The following is an 18,734-nucleotide window of genomic DNA, read 5'->3' on the forward strand; positions in this document are numbered from 1 at the left end:
GATACCGATAGAGGGCCGATTATATTGTGGAAATGTTTTCTTTTTAAATGACTCTCCTGGTCCTCCATATGTAACACCTGACAGTGTAAATAAAATAAATCTGTAAATATCTGCTGCTGCATCTTTAGTTTAATCTTAACTGAAAAAAAAAAAACTAGAACAAAATGTGGTTCGTTTTTCAGTTTTTTTTTTATTTAGAACAACACAAATGTTTACGCATTGTTTCTGTGTGATATAGTACATTTCAAATTAAATTATTTCAAAACAGTATATTGAAACATTAAATATAGGTAACATGAAAGAAGGGCATGATCAGCGTGGGTTGTGCGCTTTTATTTTTCCTTACCTACGTTCAGATCCGACTGTAGTTTAAAACAATGCATTTACTGACATTTTATAAAATGCTTTATGGTATAAAAAAAAAAAGATAGCAGATCATATTTTTTTATTATCTTTTTTTGCACAAGGAGTTAAAAAAAAAGAAGTTATTTGTGGCTTTAACTCTGGCCTAATAGGAGCGGGTTGACTGGGTGGTTTTTGCGACTGAAAGGAAACGTTTCTAGTGTTGATCCAGAGCGGTGGAGCTGCGTCCAGGTCTGGACTAAAACAGACTAAAACCATGAAAAAATCTGAGGTATAAGTTGTCTTCTTAAGAAATGGATCCAACACTACATTACTGCATAAAATAACAAAGAGTTTATCCATTTAGGAATTAAATTCCTTCAAAATGGACCATGTAAAAAGAGACAAAAGGTAACAATATTCCAAAATAAGTTTTCTCAGCCGTCCAAATGCTCCGACGGGCGCGATGCGTGACGCATCGGGCTGCGTTGTCCTCTTGGCCGTGATTTCATTAACTTTAAAAACAAAAGTGAACAAACATCCAATGTACACGTACATACAATCTAGTGAAATCTAGAAAAGGGTCCCCTGTGGCCTCAGGAGGCGGCGTGTGCGGTCGACAAGGAGCTGTCTTGATCCGTCTTGAGGATCGGAGCGTTCTCGGACAACGAGGTGACTTCGGCCATGCCGAGCCCGCTGTTGGGGACCCCGGTGTTCATAATGTGTCTCTGTAAATGTTTGATCCAGTCCTCCTGGACAGACAGCGGACCCTGGAAGACGAGGTCACAGAACCTTTGAAGAGAAAACGAGGAAGTGAGTTTTTCTTCCCCCAGAACTAAAGCAGCTGAAGAGCAGAGTGAGAGTTGCGTGTTAAACGTGCCTGCAGGTGAGTCTGTACATTTCCTCTGGACTCTGGGCTAACGGCAGTGTCTTCTTCTTCAAACCGGGCCTCGAACGCGTCCTCACTGCTTTGCATTGAATGGCTGGAAGATGAAAACGGCAGTTAGACTCACAGAGGGACGATCGGGCTCAGCCTCGCTCCACCAGAACGCCGTAATAATCACTGCAATGTGGTTCAGTTTTATGGAAGACCAGGAGAGGCAGTGGAAAAAAAGGATTTCAAGTTTTAACGTTCAAATGGTGGATTTAGAAATCTCATTTTAAAAGGACTTTCATAATTACACATTTAAATGAAAATTACTGAAGCAATACTTTAAGTTTTATTTATTCAAATATTGCAAACTGCAGTTTGAAAATGTATTTTCAAATCCCATTTCTAAATAGATTTAAAGAACATTATTTATAAATCTGATAAGTTTCCTTATCAAATATTTAAAATTCCTCTTTCCATTTTGAAATCCTTTTTGCGCTTTCATGGTTTTGTTTACATCTTTACTTTTCCCAAAAAGTGTTTCCCTTTTCCATTTAGCCTTTAATATGCTGTTACTAAACTGTTACTAAACCGTTACTAAACTGTTACTAAACTGTTAATAAACTGTTACTAACTGTTACTAAACTGTTAATAAACTGTTACTAACTGTTACTAAACCGTTAATAAACATTTCTGAAATAATAATAATACATTTTATTTCAAAGGCGCATTTCTGGATACTCAGTCAATGTACAAAGGATAAAAACACAAACTGTTACTAAACAGTTAATAAACATTACTAAACTGTTAATTAGCCGTTACTAATCTGTTAATATGCTGCTACTAAACCGTTAATAAACTCTTAAACTGTTACTAAACCGTTAATAAACTCTTAATAAACGGTTACTAAACTGTTACTAAAACGTTACTAAACCGTTAATAAACTGTTACTAAACCGTTAAACTGTTACTAAACTGTTAATAAACCGTTTCTAAACTGTTAATAAACTGTTACTAAACCGTTAATAAACATTTCTGAAATAATAATAATACATTTTATTTCAAAGGCGCCTTTCTGGACACTCAAGGTCACCATACAAAAGATAAAAATACAAACTGTTACTAATCTGTTAATAAACATTAATAAACTGTTAATTAGCCGTTGCTAATCTGTTAATATGCTGCTACTAAACCAGTAAACTGGTTACAGGCTTCAGCTAAACCATTATTAAATTGACACTAAACTGTTGAAAAACTGTGTTAATGAGCTGAAACTAAAAAGTTAAAATTTTTACTAAACCATTAATAAGCAGGTTATAAAATATTTATACGCTGTAGCTAAACTGCTAACAGTATGATGCTAAATCATTAATAATTTGAAACTAAACCATTGATTAAAAAGCAGCAGCTAAACTGTTAATAAGCTCCAGAGAAGGTTAACTAATAAAAAAGGATTTGAAAAATGCAAAGTTAAATGGGAAATTAACTTTTTTTTTTTTACTCCATTTAAAAATAGGATTAAATAATCCTCACATTGTAGGATTTAATAATGGATTAATGTGATTAATTTTATTTATAATGTGCAATAAAAAAAAAACAAGTCTTTTCAAATTGGATTTCTAAATCCATGATTCAGACGTTGTATTTCCTTTCCGCTGGCCCTCCTGGGCCTCCATACATACAGTACATCCATGCTTTCTCAGGCAAACATTCATTGTCAGACATCTCTGTCTGGATATTCTCAGCTCTGAGTTGATCGATGGTCTTGCGGCGGCCGCGATCCAGGAAGGTGAGTGGCGTGACTCACTCATCTGTACGCCGCTGCGGATAAATACACGGTTTGCAGCACAAAATGAAAGTTTAAACATCTGTCTGCAGAACAAAGCAGCACCAGAAAGCTTTCAATCATCAGAAGGTCCGTCCTCCGTTAAATCTGTGCGGTGCCTCTAACCGTTGATTCGGACCTCTAAAGTACGCAGATTAACGCCCAACGACAAAACGGGCGTCAGAGAGATTAAATATCTAGATATGCTTTTACTGCAGTAGAGTGAAAAAGTTCTTCAGGGAACTAGAGAGAGCAGCCGGTTAATAAAGATGCATCTCAGGCATCATTTAAAAGTTAATTTATTTGCACTGAGCGGGTCTAGAATCAGAGCTTCTAGAGCCACCACACAGAGAGGGAGATTCAGGACATAAACAATAAATATGAAGGTTATAGAGCTTACATTCTAGATTTCCTTTGGTCCGTTTGTTCCTCCTGGTTTCACCATCTAACTCTCCTGCTTGTTTTTTTTTTTACAGAATTCTCCACAAATATGACAAAAACATAACAGTTTGATCTATCTGTGTTTTATTTTATGGGAGGTTTCCATGGATACGTTTGATTAGTTTACAATTTAAGCTACAATCTGTTTTATTTATCTATCTAGATGGTTTCCTCCTCCTCTGGTCTAATCCAGACGGGTAAAAATGTTCAGGTTATGTTTTGTGCTCCTTGTTATTACTGCTATAAACACCTTTATATATGGAGAGCTGTTTTATTTAAAATAAATACTGTTATTAATAAATATTACATGAAATAAAATAATGTCCCCATAAAAAAGATATAATGTTTCTTTGCTTATTTATCCATTAATCATTGTTTACGTTAAGATTTATTTGGGTTTTTTTCTCCCGGGTTTATTTATTTCTTATTAGTGCTTTTTGTGACACTTTAATCATGTAAAGCTACTTTTATGTATTTTCAGCCTTTTTATTTAATAAATACATTTTTATTTCTGTCTGTTTTTATTCCATGTTCTTGTATCCGGTCAGAGTGCAGAGTCTGTATTGTCACCAGAGCTGCAACTAATGATTATTTAGTAAATTTATTAATCTGTTGATTATTTTTGCGATTAATCGATTAATAATCCGACAGCCAAAGGTTTCTTTTGTTTTGTTTTTTTATTAAACCAGGTAAAACTAAAACTTTTCCACTGGAGGAGATCTGGATACAGCAGATTGACAGACAAAAAAGTTTTTTTTTAATCCTAATTATAAAATGTTTATATATTTTTTGCCATTTTGCTATAATTCCTGCTCTAATTGTGTCGCTCTGTCAGCTAAAGGCAGGTTTTATTGTCACTATACTCCAGTTAATGATTAATCGATCACAACATAAGTTGATGATTATTTTTAATAATCAATTAATCGGATTAATTGTTTCAGCCCTAATTGTGACGCTAACTGATGGTGACGCCATGGGAGCGCTAACTCACATTATGGTTTAACTGGAGGCTAATCTTATAGCCGCACTGGTTTGGAGGAAGTTTGGGGAAAATTTAAAAAACTGACCGGTTAGATGTTGATTTAGCCTAGCGGTTAGCTTAATGGCTAATTGCTATTTGCTGACAGCCTGGATGATTATTTCCACACCGTCAGATGGCGGCAGAGTTGAAGTGAGCTTAACAAAAGCGTGTATAAATCTTTGCCTCATGTAGCATGCTAGCTTAGCCAGCTAACTAGCAGATGTTGGGTCTTTTCCAGTCGAAAGCCGACTGTCAGCCAACTTCCAGCCTCACGTTTTGCTTCTTCTAAAATTCCCGCTCTGGGAAAACTCCACATTAGAATTGTGATAATGCTACTGGTAGCCTAGCGCCGACCCTCCCTGTATAAAAACTGAAGGAAAAGGTTCTCAGGAATCTGAAACTTAATCCCATCGAATTTGAGAGTCTGTTTGCAAAGCTGCTTAAAAAAGCAATTAAACTGCAGTATTAATATTTCAGGGTTTTTAAATAGTACTCTCTCTTTCTTACGTTGAAACTGAGCCGTATAAATGTGACTCTTTACTATATTGTTCAGTGAACACAGAGGGCAGCTGAGATCATGCATATGGAAGAACTTCCAGTTTGTAAAAATGTCTGGTTGTCCAGTGAGCTCATGAGGAAAGAATGGAAACAGAACTTACTGGTCCCTTCGAGTAAGGCAATCTGTTGTCTCTTAGCGAAAGCCCGAAGGTGGTTGGACAGGCTAACTCCGCTGTGGAAAGTTGCGTTACAGTGGATGCAAACTTTCCTGTTGAATTCACCCTTTTCTGTAAAAAAAAAAAAATAATAAGAAAGATGCAGAAAAAAAGCAAAGGATCGTTCAACATTTCAGTAGATCGTTAAACATCCCATTCCTAGGGAAGAGGATTAGCGCCACTGGGAAAAACAAAAAACAAAAAAGATTTTTTTATGTTGTTTGAGTTTAATATGGGGGGAAAAGTGACTTTAATCTCAGAGCTCTGACTTTTTCCTCTCAGAATTTACTTTAATCTACAAATTCATATTTTTTTTTTTTTAGGAATAGGGCCACTGGAAAAAAAAGAACAGATTGTTTAATTCTATATGCATGTAATATGATAAATATTTTTTCCCATATTAAACTCAAATAAACTAAAACAATCGGTTACCTTTGTTTTTCCCCCAATGGCCCTAATCTTCTTCCATACATTCTATTCCTTTATGCAGATAAATGCTTTATATTCACATTTTGTTTTCAAGAAAACTTCTAATATCCAAGAAAATACAAAATCAGGATTCTTAACACTTAACAAAAACTCCTCAATATTACTTTGAAAAATGCTAATTTTCACTGGTTCTCCAAGCCTACTCCAGTCAAAAAATTAGGCCAGAAGGGGTTAATTTTTACCTACATACATATATACATGTATATATATATATATATGTAGCTAAAAATGAACCCCTTCTAGCTTAACAAATACAGCTGTTTGTGCAAACAGTACCTTTAACATTGAAATTGTTATTATCTTTGACTCCAAGTTTATTTCATCTGGTTATTCTAAATCAAGCAGCTGGATTCAGGATCATTTTTCAAACACATCTGCTAAACAAACCATATTTCTCCCAGAAATCTTTTCTTAACGTTCCTTTAAGAACCTGGTAGATATTCCCTTACATTAAATACATTAAAGCTTAAACCCTCTAACTTCTTCCACTGGTCCCTCAGCAACCAGCATAGCCATTAATGGGCAGCCGCTAATTATTCACAGCTCAGCTCAGTTTGCTGGAAATAATTAACATCTTTATTTTTCAATATGTGTTTCATAATGTATAATCTTTGCTAAAAACCATAGCCTACCGCCTACCTACCCGTTTATAACCATCAATGCACTTAAAATGTTCACAAAAGTAGATTTAACCAAAACACTATGATATTATTTTAAGGATGGAATGCTTTCACTGTGGAACATTATTATAAGCCTAAATGAATATTTAAACTTGTTTTTATTGGTTTGTCCAATTTGTAACTTTGTTTCAGGGTTCACTGTTCAGGCTCCTTTTTTATTCTTTTTTTTTTTTAGTTACATTAGCAGCCATTCAAAATGCCCCCCCCCCCAGTCGAACGCCAGCCGAATGGAAGCCAAATCCCCTCAAACTCCTGAGTGAGCATATTTTATTTACTCTGACTCCACCCTTTCACTGAATTACAGCGTCTGACCAGGAGATGGCGCTTCTGTTTAGATCTTAATGTCCACAAATCATGACAGAAAGAATTATATGAGTTATATGAAATTAAATATGGAGGATTTTCCTTTCTAATGCATCCTATTTTACCCTACTTTGATTAAATGCCCTATCAGGCTGTTGTAAAACCAAATCTTCTCTTTTATGGAGATGATACTTTAACATAACTGATCTTTTTTGCTCAGAAAGCAGATATACCGCATTACTTTTATAGAGGTAACTGTTAAACTTGAAAAATGTTACCTGTTGAAAGTGTTAATTTTCTCTCCAACTCTTTTATTCTGCCTAAGTTACTTACCACCAGGTAGCGGGTTTGGCAGTGAAGATTCGTCTTTTGATCCTGAACCTTCTTCAGTATTGGAAGAAACTGGTAAACCATTTCTTGACACCTGAGAGGATCCCTTTTGTTTTGCATCTTCCTGACACTTCCTCTTTTTCAGGATCCCTATCAGGGCAGTTGTACCAGAAACGGAATTTTTAACTTCCAACTTTTCCGGCTGCCCGTTTTCAGATTTGCTTTCTTCTAAAGAAAAGGAGGAAATCAGTGGTTTGGCATCAGTGCAAAGGTTTGAAACAGATTGACTTTTTGGGAATCCCATCTGAGACGAAGTGAAACGACTGATGACGGGGAACTTTGGCAAAGCACCGTATCGGAAATTATTCCTTCTTTTTCCTAGGATCTGCAAGGCCCGCTGGCACTCCTTCTTGTCGCGCATCAGCTCACGGAGTAAAATGATCGGGGATTTAGTCTTTGTGGAAAAGTTTCTCCCAAGCTTTTTCAGGTGACCCCGTATGTGGTTGGATTGTCCAGTTCTGTTGTCAAATGAATCCCCACATAAAGGACAGGAGTGAACGGTCCTCACAGTTTCAGAGTCGGAATCTTCCTGTAGTGCTGTCGGGGGGGAGGAAAAAAAAAACAAAGTAAGAATAACAACATTATCTGTACAATAAGGGCACATCTACTTCTTAAACATCTGTAAAAAAGCTGCTGTGACAACCGACAACATTCAACATAAAAACATTGAACCAACAGATCACTGCTAGCAGAATAAAATGTAATTAGACAAAAAAAAGAAGTATTTTTTGACAAAGAGACAATATAACATAGAAAAAAAAATGGAAAAGCAACTAAAGGTGGGCGATATATGGAATGTAGTCGGTGTATCTCGAGTTTTCCTACGAACAAATCTAACACAGCCATCAAGTACAACTTTGCATGCGGACGTTGAGCCGTCGGCGTCTATATCACTGAGTTTATTTTTCCCACACACTTTAAATGCATTATAAACCCCTCCTTCAAACAGGATTATGTTCTGCGCGGCACTACAGCAACCAGCAAACAAAATATGGCGACAGCAGGTGGTTAGGCTGAGCGATATACGGCGGCGGTTTCGATTTCACGCCGAGGACGTCGAACAAAAGCCGCTAATTTTTAAAACGTGCCACAAAAAACTGTTGCTTCAAAAGGTAGCAGTACAAATTTATTCCAGCATAGCCATTGCTAACGTGAGACGCAGACTTGCTAACGTTAGCCCGTCTGTGGCAGCCTGGGCTAACATTAGCATGTCTGCGGCAGCCAGGGCTGATGTTAGGCCGTCTGCGGCAGCCCAGGCTAATGTTAGCACGTCTGCAGCAGCCCAGGCTAATGTTAGCACGTCTGCGGCAGCCAGGGGTAATGTTAGCCCGTCTGCGGCAGCCCAGGCTAATGTTAGCATGTCTGCAGCAGCCCAGGCTAATGTTAGCATGTCTGCAGCAGCCCTGGTAGTTGGTTTCACTGACAGATGTAACTTTTGTGGACATGTCCCCATCAATGATAAACACTGTGCGATTTTTTTCGCACAATGTACGTCGCTTTTCGGGCCGACTTTCCAGGTGTGTGAGAATTTTTCGATCGGACGGACTTTCTGCCTGTTGGTGTGTGGTGTAGTGAACAGGGGGTAACGAGGGACGATCAGCCTCTAACGACCACCTCCCCATCAGGAATCAGAAGGTCGGAGAAAATCAAAGATGTTTGAAATTCATCACCCATCTTAAGGTGGTCATGGGCAAATCCTTAGTGGGCAAACAAGGATTCTTCTTCTGCTTCCTCTCAGATGTAGACCCCGAAGAATGGCGGGGGTGCAATGAGTGAAATCGAGTTCTTTCCTTAAAACTGACAGACCGTAGTAGCCACGTTAGCTCAGCCATGTCTTTGTCCAAATATGTCGTCGCCTTTTCTTTTTAGGGCTTTCAGCACTAAATTGCCAAAATTACCAAGGCAGCGCGTTTCACTCTAGTCCGAGTAGCGCCATCTCACTGAGTCCCACCTGGTTTTTAGACGTACAGTGTGAGCAGGTAGATCGCATTAGTAGATCGCACAGTGTGAGAACAAACATCGTGAGCTGTAAACTCTTAAACCTCTTTAGCGTCGGCAGGCTGCAGCCATGTCCCAAATTCCTCGTTTTTCAGCCACTTTTGTTGAAATTTTCATTTTCCCATTCTCTAGCTCTTCCTCCGCCTCGAGCTTTTTTTCCAAACATACGGCTTTACGATCAACCGGAAGCAGTTTCGTGAAACGTGCAGAAACAGTTATACCTGATATAATTGTTTTTATAAACAATAAAAAAACCAACATCTTAGATGCCACAATAATCACATTTAATAAACGTAATGCCAATTAAGGCCTGAATTTAAAAACAACCAATTGAATGACTGTTAATAATTTCTTACAGCCATAGGGAAAACCTGAGTACAACGATTGATAATATCGCACAGCGTACGATCAGCTTTAGCTGTTACATTCATGCTGGTTTTTGAACAGTTTCTTTCTTCCTCTCTTTAATAACATGCTGATGTCATCTTGCACATCTCTGGTATTGCTGCCATTTTTTACATACCCATTACTGTTTAAATGTCCACAGCTATATATTAATTATCTATTCTTCAGATGACAGCATTTATTTTGTAAAAACACTGTTCATTACAGTATTTTATTTTATTGATTTTTTAACTCTGCAACTTATTCTTTACTTTTATACACTTTTAAGGTCCACATTTGTGTGAAAACTTTTGCTGAAGTAACATCACAATTCCTCCATTGTGGAACAATCGAGAGATTTTCTATTCCATTTCTATTCTAGATAACAGGGATGATACATTGTCTGTTATGTAGAATGACGACCTTGCAGTGTGACAGCAGATCAGCCAATAGGAAGGCAGCTGCTGATGAAGATGCACCACAATAAGATCCAATAGAAAAGATCAATTCAAGGCCGTCTATTATTGGGATTTTTTTTATTCCACATATTTATTGAGAAATCATAGCCGTAACCGAGGAAACTGAATAAATAGGCTAATGGATGTGAAGTTACCACATTGGCTGTGTTAAACTATAAACGTGAAAGAAAGTGTATCATTATGTGTGATTTAAATACTAGGAATGTATAAAATAACTTATGTATTGATCCACTATGAGAATCAATTGCAACACAGAGCTGCATGAACTTAAATGAGGGAGAGACTCTGCAGCTTCATGTTATGGAGATTCAGTCAAATTTGCTCCGATTTGTGCATCAACCACAGCAGCTAACTGATTAGGGAAGAGAATCGAAAACCGGTTCCTGTTCAGAACCGGTTCCGTGTGTTCCAATTCCGTGGCAAAGTTTGGCAGCTTGCTTAACGGTTCTTTTAACGGTTCCAGGCAGCACCAGATCCTAGCTGGGCAGCACGACTTACATCACATTTTCTACCTAAGTTACATCACGTTTTTTACGCAAGTTACGCACATGGCATTCAGTAAACAAGTACCAGGCGTTAGTCTAGAAAAGCAAAACAAAAAAGTTCGCTTCCCATCGGGTAAACTGATCGAAAGTTTGGATGTAAAGTGGCAATAACATCCGCGGAATAAAATAGATCCAACATGCAGAAACACCTGCGCACACAACATGGCATAAATTTTAACGAATGCCGTGTTTTCGATGCTTCCGGACAGAAGCTAAAGTTATGACCAGCATGGAAGGCAACTGTGGTGGTAAGTATCTAGTTTTATATCACTGGCTGAGCTTAATGTGGTTCCTAGTAAATCAGACGCCATTTCTGGAAATAAACCAGTTTCCTACCTCTCTTTGGGGTTATTAAACATGCTACCAAGTTGCTCCACAGTTCAGGGAGCGAGAGAAAGGTGACGCTCATTTATTTAAATCAGGAGATGAGTTTATTTCCCCAAATTGTAAAGTAATGATTTTTCATTAAACAGATGCCTTCTCCATTAGATTTGGATGACTGTGACGAGACGGGTAGCCTGGCTGGATCAGAGGCTGCAGCTCCCGTTCACTGCCTTCTGTTTTCACCGAGGCAGGAATAAATAGATACCCCATTTACACTACCCTTGAAAAACCGATCCATGCTGAGACCGATCCGAGCTTGGATGAGTTAACCAGGCCGAGCTCGGTTCTGACGACCGTTTACACATCACGCTATCTCGGTTCCTCAACTCCTTGCCTCCTAGTGACGATCTGCGGTATTACTGCCAGTATTGAAGGAGGAAATCAAGCAGTTGGTGGCGGTAATGCACCAAAAGTTGTTTGCCAACCGCCATAAAACACAAGAAGAAGAAGACGAAGAAGGAGGGAATCAAGCAAATCAAAATGGCGGCGCCCCGTCACATTCAGAAAGTTATGCTTGATTATTATTGCTGTAGTTCGTAGTTATTATTTAAAAAGCCATTATTTAAAATGTTGCGTGGAGAAGATTTTGATTGTTGTTTATAGTTGTTCTTCTTCTGTTTTGTGTTGGTTGGCAAGCAACTTCCGGAGGGGCATTGCCGCCAACTACTGGAATGGAGTGTGAATCGGGATGTGCAGCCAGACGGAGATGACGTGTTCTGCTCATGCGCTCTTGTTATCAGAGAACCGAGACAGGGAAAAACCGAGCCGAGCCCATCTCTGGAACTGGTCTGCAGTTAGCTTGGTTCGGTTGTGTCTAGCTCGGTTCGGTTCAGTTTGCTTTCCATTTACACACGATAAGTTATCTCAGTTACTGAGCTCGGACCGATCTCGGTACGGTTTTTCAAGGGTAGTGTAATTGTGGTAAGAATATCCCAGGCAAAGGTAGACGAATGTCATCGTGCACTTACCAATTTCATTGTTTCACAGAATCAATAAGGGAATCGGAATCTTGAAAATCTTATCAATTACCAACCCTGTAACTGGTGCAACAAACCTCAAACATATGCCAATGAGGACAAGCGGGAGTGAGGATCTACAGCCCCCAGAGCGAAGAGAATGTTTATTGAATTATGGTGCTTTCAGGAAAAACCGTGCTTCGTAGGAAAATAGCTGATGTGTGAAGATGCTAAGCTAATAAGCTGCTCAGTGTGCAGCAAATACGCAAAAGAGAACAGACACAATTAATTTGTCGCTGGCTATCAGTCTATTGAACTGGAGAGCATCCGTGAACAAAAGCAGAAAATGCCACATTCCCTGGGTGTCCATGTCTCAGACTCAGTCGAAACAACCCAATGCTACAGCCGCTGCACTCACAGCTGATGGCTATATCAACACAAAGATTTAAATATTGTTTTTACACTGCCCATGGCACTGGAGGGAGGGCTACGCTTTTATTTATGGGCCAACTTACTTAATAAAACTACACAACCTTTTACTGTAACTGCCTTGGGGAAATATTATGTACCTTAAAAATATATGATAGCAATTCATTTCTATTTTTTTTTTTGGTAAAAAATGTTTTCCTCTGGTCCACTTAGCCAGTGAGTCAAAAAGTTGATTGTAAGTAAGTTCGGACCCTGGTTGCAGGAACTTTGCCGTTTACCGACAAACTTGTGAACATAGACGTTGGAAAGTCAAATTTGAAATCAAACTTAATAAAAATTCAAACTTAATAAAAATTGAAATTAGCCTTGGCCTTTTAGGTTCAGTTTTCAATTGTTACGATAATCACATATATTTTTTTCACATAGAATACATATCTTAAATTATAAACTTAGTATTTCTATATTCCTAAAGTAAAAACAGTTTTCATTTCTGAAAAGAGGTGCATAAAAACTTCAGTACCTTTTTTCAGTCGGCGTAATGCAGCATTCTTCCGTCGCATACGTGGTCTCTGATCTCGATAAGCCCCCTCCTGTGAAGGCACGGCGTGCTGTGAATCATAGCTCAGTCTAACCCTGTGAAGATGCCCACGCACGTGATTGGACAGTCCAACTCCAGACTCAAAAATGGCCGGACAGTACGGACACTTCTTGCTGTCCATTTCCAGCTCTGACAAATCGTCTGTTGGCGATTCTCCCAGAGGGATTTGGTGGGACTCAAATGTTTCTTGATACACCTCAGTTTCAATGCATTCCTCTTTGATTTCAACCTCACTCTGCTCTTCTTCGGTCTTGATTTTCTCAAACAGCTTTTTTGATGCCTGAAGAGCTCCCCTCATTGACATTCTTCTACTGTATGTGTATATTATGTGTTTCTTTTCTTTTGTCATCAAATCGTTAAAATGATTACCATTGGCTTCGGAGTCTTTAACGGGGAAAATGTCATTTTCATCGCGGTCTGACACATCCTCCGAGTTCACTTTTTTCGGGCTAGGTAACGGTTTTGGTAAAATGAAACAAGAGTCCTGGTCAGAGGTGTTGCGATATGGAGTGGACATTTTCCGTTTAGACTGAGACTTTTTGACCGATGGGTGATCCAAGCGCAACTTGGGGCCATTGCTGGTTCCAGAGGAGTCTTCGGCCTGGGCCGACAATTCTTGTGACTCATCACAACCATCTTTTTCCTTTTTGGAATCATGATCATTTGTGCTCATGTTATTGCTTTCCTCCTTGTGTTCACCACCCTTCTTTCTATGGTTTTGACGAGACAGGAGAACATTGATAGATTTGTCAAGCTTTGATTCCATCAACTGAGATTTGGGATCTCTCTTAAACTTGCTATTTTGGAGCAAGTCAGAAATCCCACCAGAATCTTCTGTTAAATCCGTTTTTTTGGAGATTTGATTTTGCACTGACATTTTTGACCTAAACTCTTCAAATTGAGTTTTGCGCACTGGGGACTTGCGCTCCTTGGACTTTTGTGCGGTTATCTCATCTTTGTGTGCTGCCATGTATTCCTCAAAAGACATGTCATGACGTATGAGTAAGTGTTTCTCAAATACATACTTGCCGAAAGCCTTATAGGAGCAAATGTTACATGGGAAAACCTCGTTGTCATCTTTCTGCATTCTTTTTCGAACTCTAATAACCGTGTGATGCATAACATTATGCCGCCTAAGATCCTGGTCATTCACAGTCCTGTAACTGCATTTGTCGCATCTGTACTTTCGTTTGTCTTTTTCGTGAGTTTTTGCATGTGCAACAAATGAGTTTGGGCAGCTTGTACCGAATGGGCACTGAGGGCAGAAAAACTTTTTATCTGCATTTTTATCTTCTTTCTTTTTCTTCTCAGTCCTATCTTTCACTTCGTCTGCGACTCTTGTTTTTTCCCGATGGATGGACATGTGGTTAATAAGCGCATTACTTTGTTTGAAACTTTTGCCACATTCTCTGCATATAAAAGGCTCCGTTGAGACTTTAGGGGGATCTTTGTGAGACTTCATATGACGAAGCAAGCGGTGTTCCTTCTTGAACACGAGTTTACATTTTGGGCAGGAGTAAGATGATGGCCTGCGCTGTGAATGCGAAATGATCTTCAGCCGCCTTTGTAGTGTTGGAAGTTTATCATTTACGTTAATCTCGCACGAACTTCTTGCAGGTGTTTCATACAGAACTTCTTTAATGGCCTTTACGGTTCCATTAGGGTATTTGGGAACTACTTCGGTGGCAGATGACTGTGGCTTGGAGAGCTTCTGTGGTTTACTGACTTCTCTAACAGGACTGGAGTCTACCAAGCCTTCAGCATCTGACGATTTGTCAGAGGACTTAGGGCTTAGATCTGGGTAGAGGTCTTCCGAAGGATCTACCATTACCACCATATCCATTTTCCTTTTCCTTCTCCTTTGACTGTTGGCAGAACAAGTGTCCTCTTTAGGTTCCTCTGTCGGGGATTCGTTGTGATTCTCCAAAAGAAACTGCATAAACTCTTTGTGAGGGTCCCAGTTAAGGTCACCAGCACTATTGAAATTGTCCAACGAGTTTTCTGTTGATTCTGTGTCAAACCCCCATATTCCAGGGCTGTCTATTTCCTGCACAGTCTTTAGTTGGGTGATGCTTTTTTCCTCTTCTTTCTCAGAGGTAATGCAGTTAGGTTCATGAGCTTGAGTAGCCTGATGCAAAGAAGGTCCATTAGCCAAACCAATTGGAGACAACATATCTGGGCTGGACAAAACGTCAAAAGAATCTGTGCAAGATTCCTGTGCCATTTTCACAGGTTGTAGCAGCATGAAGGAATGGATTTCTGACTCTGCATCTTTTTCATCTTCATCAACACCTGTCAGACATGATACTTCCATGGCCATGACCTGAAAGACAAAGGTAAAAACCACTTAGGTTACAATGACAAATACATTTCTTAACGTCAGGTTGATTCTTAAACCAAGGCACACGTTAAAAGAAAGAAAACAAAGCCATGATAAAACGTTAAACAATCTTTCCGAACTTAGGTAGGAGATTTATTTACTAAATTAAGTTTCATTTTGACAGCAGGATCAAGTCCAGGAGCAAAAGTTATCTAAAGGTTGGAGATTTACAGTATTGGGGTTGAACCAAAAATTGCCCACTGACAATTCCTAGCCAAAAAATTACCCAAAAGTAAATTTTTGGTTTTCGGCCAAAAAACATTTAACACAGAAACAACACAGCTGAAACGTGTGATAAAACTGCGAACAACACATCCAGCACACAGGAAAAAAGGATTGCAGGATTGCAGACAAAAGGGTTGCAGGATTGCAGACAGAGCAGTCAACACACAGAAACATTGTCGATTGCATGAAAAAGAGGAGTGAAGCAAGAGAGCACCACAGGCGGAACAAAGTTTGTCAGAGTTGAAGACAGGTTGTGACCTAAGCTTGACGCAGACAGCTCAATTTTGAGCATGGTCTGGGCTATGCGCTCTCGTTCTAAATATGGCTGAGGCCGTGAGGAAGTCGGGGCGAGTTTGTCCAACAACAGAGGGACATTAGGGCGAAAAAGAGTGGGGATCCAGGTGGAAAAAGGGTCCCAGCGTTCTTGCGCCCCTCGCTCTTCCAGCTGGTTTGTCTTCATGAGTCGTTTTTCGCAATTGCGTTCATACAAACAAAACAAGCCAGCCTCCTGTCTGCAGCACTGTCTGCGGTCACCTACAATTTGGGAGAGGTGCAGCGGAGTGTCTGCGGAGGGGGCGGGGACGTCTTTGCATTCACTGCGACACCTACACAGACGCCCTTTTTTCAAAGTAGACTCGTAACTGTGCCCAAAGCTGAGCCGCAACAAAGTTACGACATAAGCCCCATTTCCAGTACCCTTTTAAAACCATGACGAGATCGGTCCGAGCCAGTAACCGGGATAACTGTTGAGTGTAAATAGCACGAAAAACTGAACCGGACCGTGCTAGACACAACTGAACAGCCCTCAACTGGTACTAGTTCATCAGTAGGGCTCGGCGCAGTTCACTTCTGGCTCGGTTCTCGGATAACAAAGAGCGCATGAGCAGACCGCTTCATCTCCTTACAGTCCGCCTCCGTACTCAGGAAACTTCAGATATTCGTAAAAATACTAGCTTCCTGACTGTGCCACACAATTTCCAGTGATAATACTGCTTAGCAGTGTAATGAACCTCTACGTCTGTCGTTGTTTCCTGCATCTGTAAGCAGGAATGAATAGACTATCATTTGTTGTATCCACTTCCCAAAAGCTGACTCTGTCAAGTAAATTCACCATAGGCTGCATTTTTTGCCAGACTCTCCGCAAACACTGAAATATCACAATGATAACAAAAACATAACTTCCTGAATGTAACGGGCGCCACCATTGGTTTGCCTGTTTACCTCTAGAGAGCAGTAGTACTGTAGATCAACACTAGGAGGCAAGGAACTGTGATAGTGTGGTTAGTAAATGGTCATAAGGAACTGAGCTTGCCACGGTTGACTGATCCAAGCTCGGCACGGATCAGTTTTCAGAGGGTAGTGTAAATGGGGCTATAGAAATCCAAACATCCCCATAGCCATCCTTAATATGAGAGGAATGCAAGAGAGAGCAGAGGAGAACAGCGGTTGATTGGAAAAGCCCACTGGGGAAACAAAGGTTACAGCTAACCGAAGGAAGCTAAAGAGGTTAGATGCAGAAAGTCTAAGCAGCAAAGCCGTATATCAGATAAGTCCGCTGGACAAACAGAAAGCTGAAAACGGGGAGGCAACTACTGGCCTGGAATAGGACAGTGTTACATCGGAGAAGACCGACAGGATGAATGAGGAGGAAGAGGTTATGACTGGCTGACGCTAGCTTCCAGAGGCTAAAGGCTGGTTTATATTCAGAAACCAGGTCGTCTGTGTGGGTGTTGCAGTTAACGCAAATGTGCACCCGCCCCTTCCGCAGACACTCTGCTAACAATCAGCATTTGGCTCCTTTTCCACTGTCAATAAAAGCAGGTCTAACCCCTCGCTAGCAGCTGCGTGGCCTCTGCCCCCCCCAAGCCATTTGTCTGTTGACATTATCATGCTGGGTTAGCTTTGATGATGTCAGCAGTACGACAGAAATCAGGAAAGCAAACAATGGAGAGTAACATGGAAGGAAGCGAGGGTGTAGTCAGTGTGCTTTACTGTTTCTCTCTATTATATGTCTGAATCCCTATCACCAGAGCTGCTCCATGTTTATCAAATGTAAACAGAGTTGTTTCTGCTAGTTAGATCAGAAACAACTGGCGCGGCGTGTTGACGTCCGTACGTTGCGTTCAATGGTATCATGTAATTTAGCAGGTCTACCGGGCTCTGGTGTTTCCACAACATGCCGATCAGAGCCGAGGAGATTTTAACGGGGGTTGCTTGCTGAGTCGTTTGACCCTGGTAGACATGCATCAGTGAGCTGTTCCCACTGCCACTAAAAGCCCATTGTTCCCGGGTTTAAACGGGTTTTTAGCCAGTGGGAAAGGGGTATTTATCAACACCACTCTGAACAAAAAGCGCCCGAAATACAAACGTAAAAGGTATAGGGGAGGATGTTATTTTTCCAGGGGGATCATGAAAAAAGTGGTCCACCTAATTGTCAATCATTCTGGTGATATGTTTACGTAAAGCCGTCCTATGTGCTCGTCCCCATTTTCACTTACCAGTGGTGAGTGTGACATGGTGGAAAAATTGCAAATCTTCTACTTCATACAAGTAAGCTTGTTTGAGCGATGTAATCGGTAACTTTTAATGCACGAGGAGAAATGGGCTTGTGCATGCTCTCGCACACGTTTACTTACGTTCCCCCTTGGGAGCAGGCACAGGGTTGAGCATGTCACTACCCGAACTGTCGTGGAATCACGATCCGAATGTCAGTTCATTTGCGTGACCAAATATACATCCGGATTTCCATAATTCATGTAATTATGGTCCTAAATGTACTTATTTATATCCTTAACTCACTAAAGAATGCTAACATACACTTTTAAAAATGTTTTATGACTTTTCTGAGAAAATTCTGATACTTTTTACATACTTTCAGTTAAACTGCTTATGTGACGTCATCATCAGAAATGCTCAGAGCAGACCAGCGAAATATGATCAAACCATATCTGCGTTTTAGTTGTTTCTTTCTTTAGATTAGCCCGATATACCATAATTTTAACACACAGGGGAAACAAAACTGTTTAAATCCAAAACTGAAAAAGTTAGCTCCTGGAAATACTGTAAATCACATTTCCGGCACAGAACGATAAAACGGAAAGTCCCAGTGCTGCATCTAGTGTCTGTCACAAGGCGCTATTATCCAAGTCATCTTGAAAACATTCTTCTTCCAAATGTTGGCTACATATTACGGGTTTTTTCTCTGGCCAGAAGTTCGATGGCAAATCCTCCCTCTTCAAGTTGGCAGTTTTAGGATTACATAATCACTTATTTATCATTCCT

At 39.9% G+C, this 18,734-nt stretch overlaps 1 protein-coding gene across 1 annotated transcript in view; it reads right to left on the minus strand.

Annotated features, from left to right (window-relative positions):
• Positions 1 to 177: 177 nt before the first annotated feature.
• znf644 (zinc finger protein 644) overlaps positions 178 to 18,734 on the minus strand; it is a 21,665-nt gene continuing 3,108 nt past the window's right edge. Inside the window, exons 2-6 of the mRNA XM_015396092.1 lie at positions 12,770 to 15,170; positions 7,018 to 7,611; positions 5,159 to 5,284; positions 1,223 to 1,325; positions 178 to 1,134 (exon numbers count right to left, since the gene is read on the minus strand). Of these exons, the coding sequence (XP_015251578.1) occupies positions 939 to 1,134; positions 1,223 to 1,325; positions 5,159 to 5,284; positions 7,018 to 7,611; positions 12,770 to 15,167 (3,417 nt within the window). The 5' untranslated portion in view covers positions 15,168 to 15,170 and the 3' untranslated portion in view covers positions 178 to 938. The remainder of the gene's footprint in view (positions 1,135 to 1,222; positions 1,326 to 5,158; positions 5,285 to 7,017; positions 7,612 to 12,769; positions 15,171 to 18,734) is intronic.

Source organism: Cyprinodon variegatus, unplaced genomic scaffold, assembly GCF_000732505.1.
Source record: "Cyprinodon variegatus isolate N-32 unplaced genomic scaffold, C_variegatus-1.0 Scaffold775, whole genome shotgun sequence".
In the NCBI taxonomy this organism is placed as follows: Eukaryota; Metazoa; Chordata; class Actinopteri; order Cyprinodontiformes; family Cyprinodontidae; genus Cyprinodon; species Cyprinodon variegatus.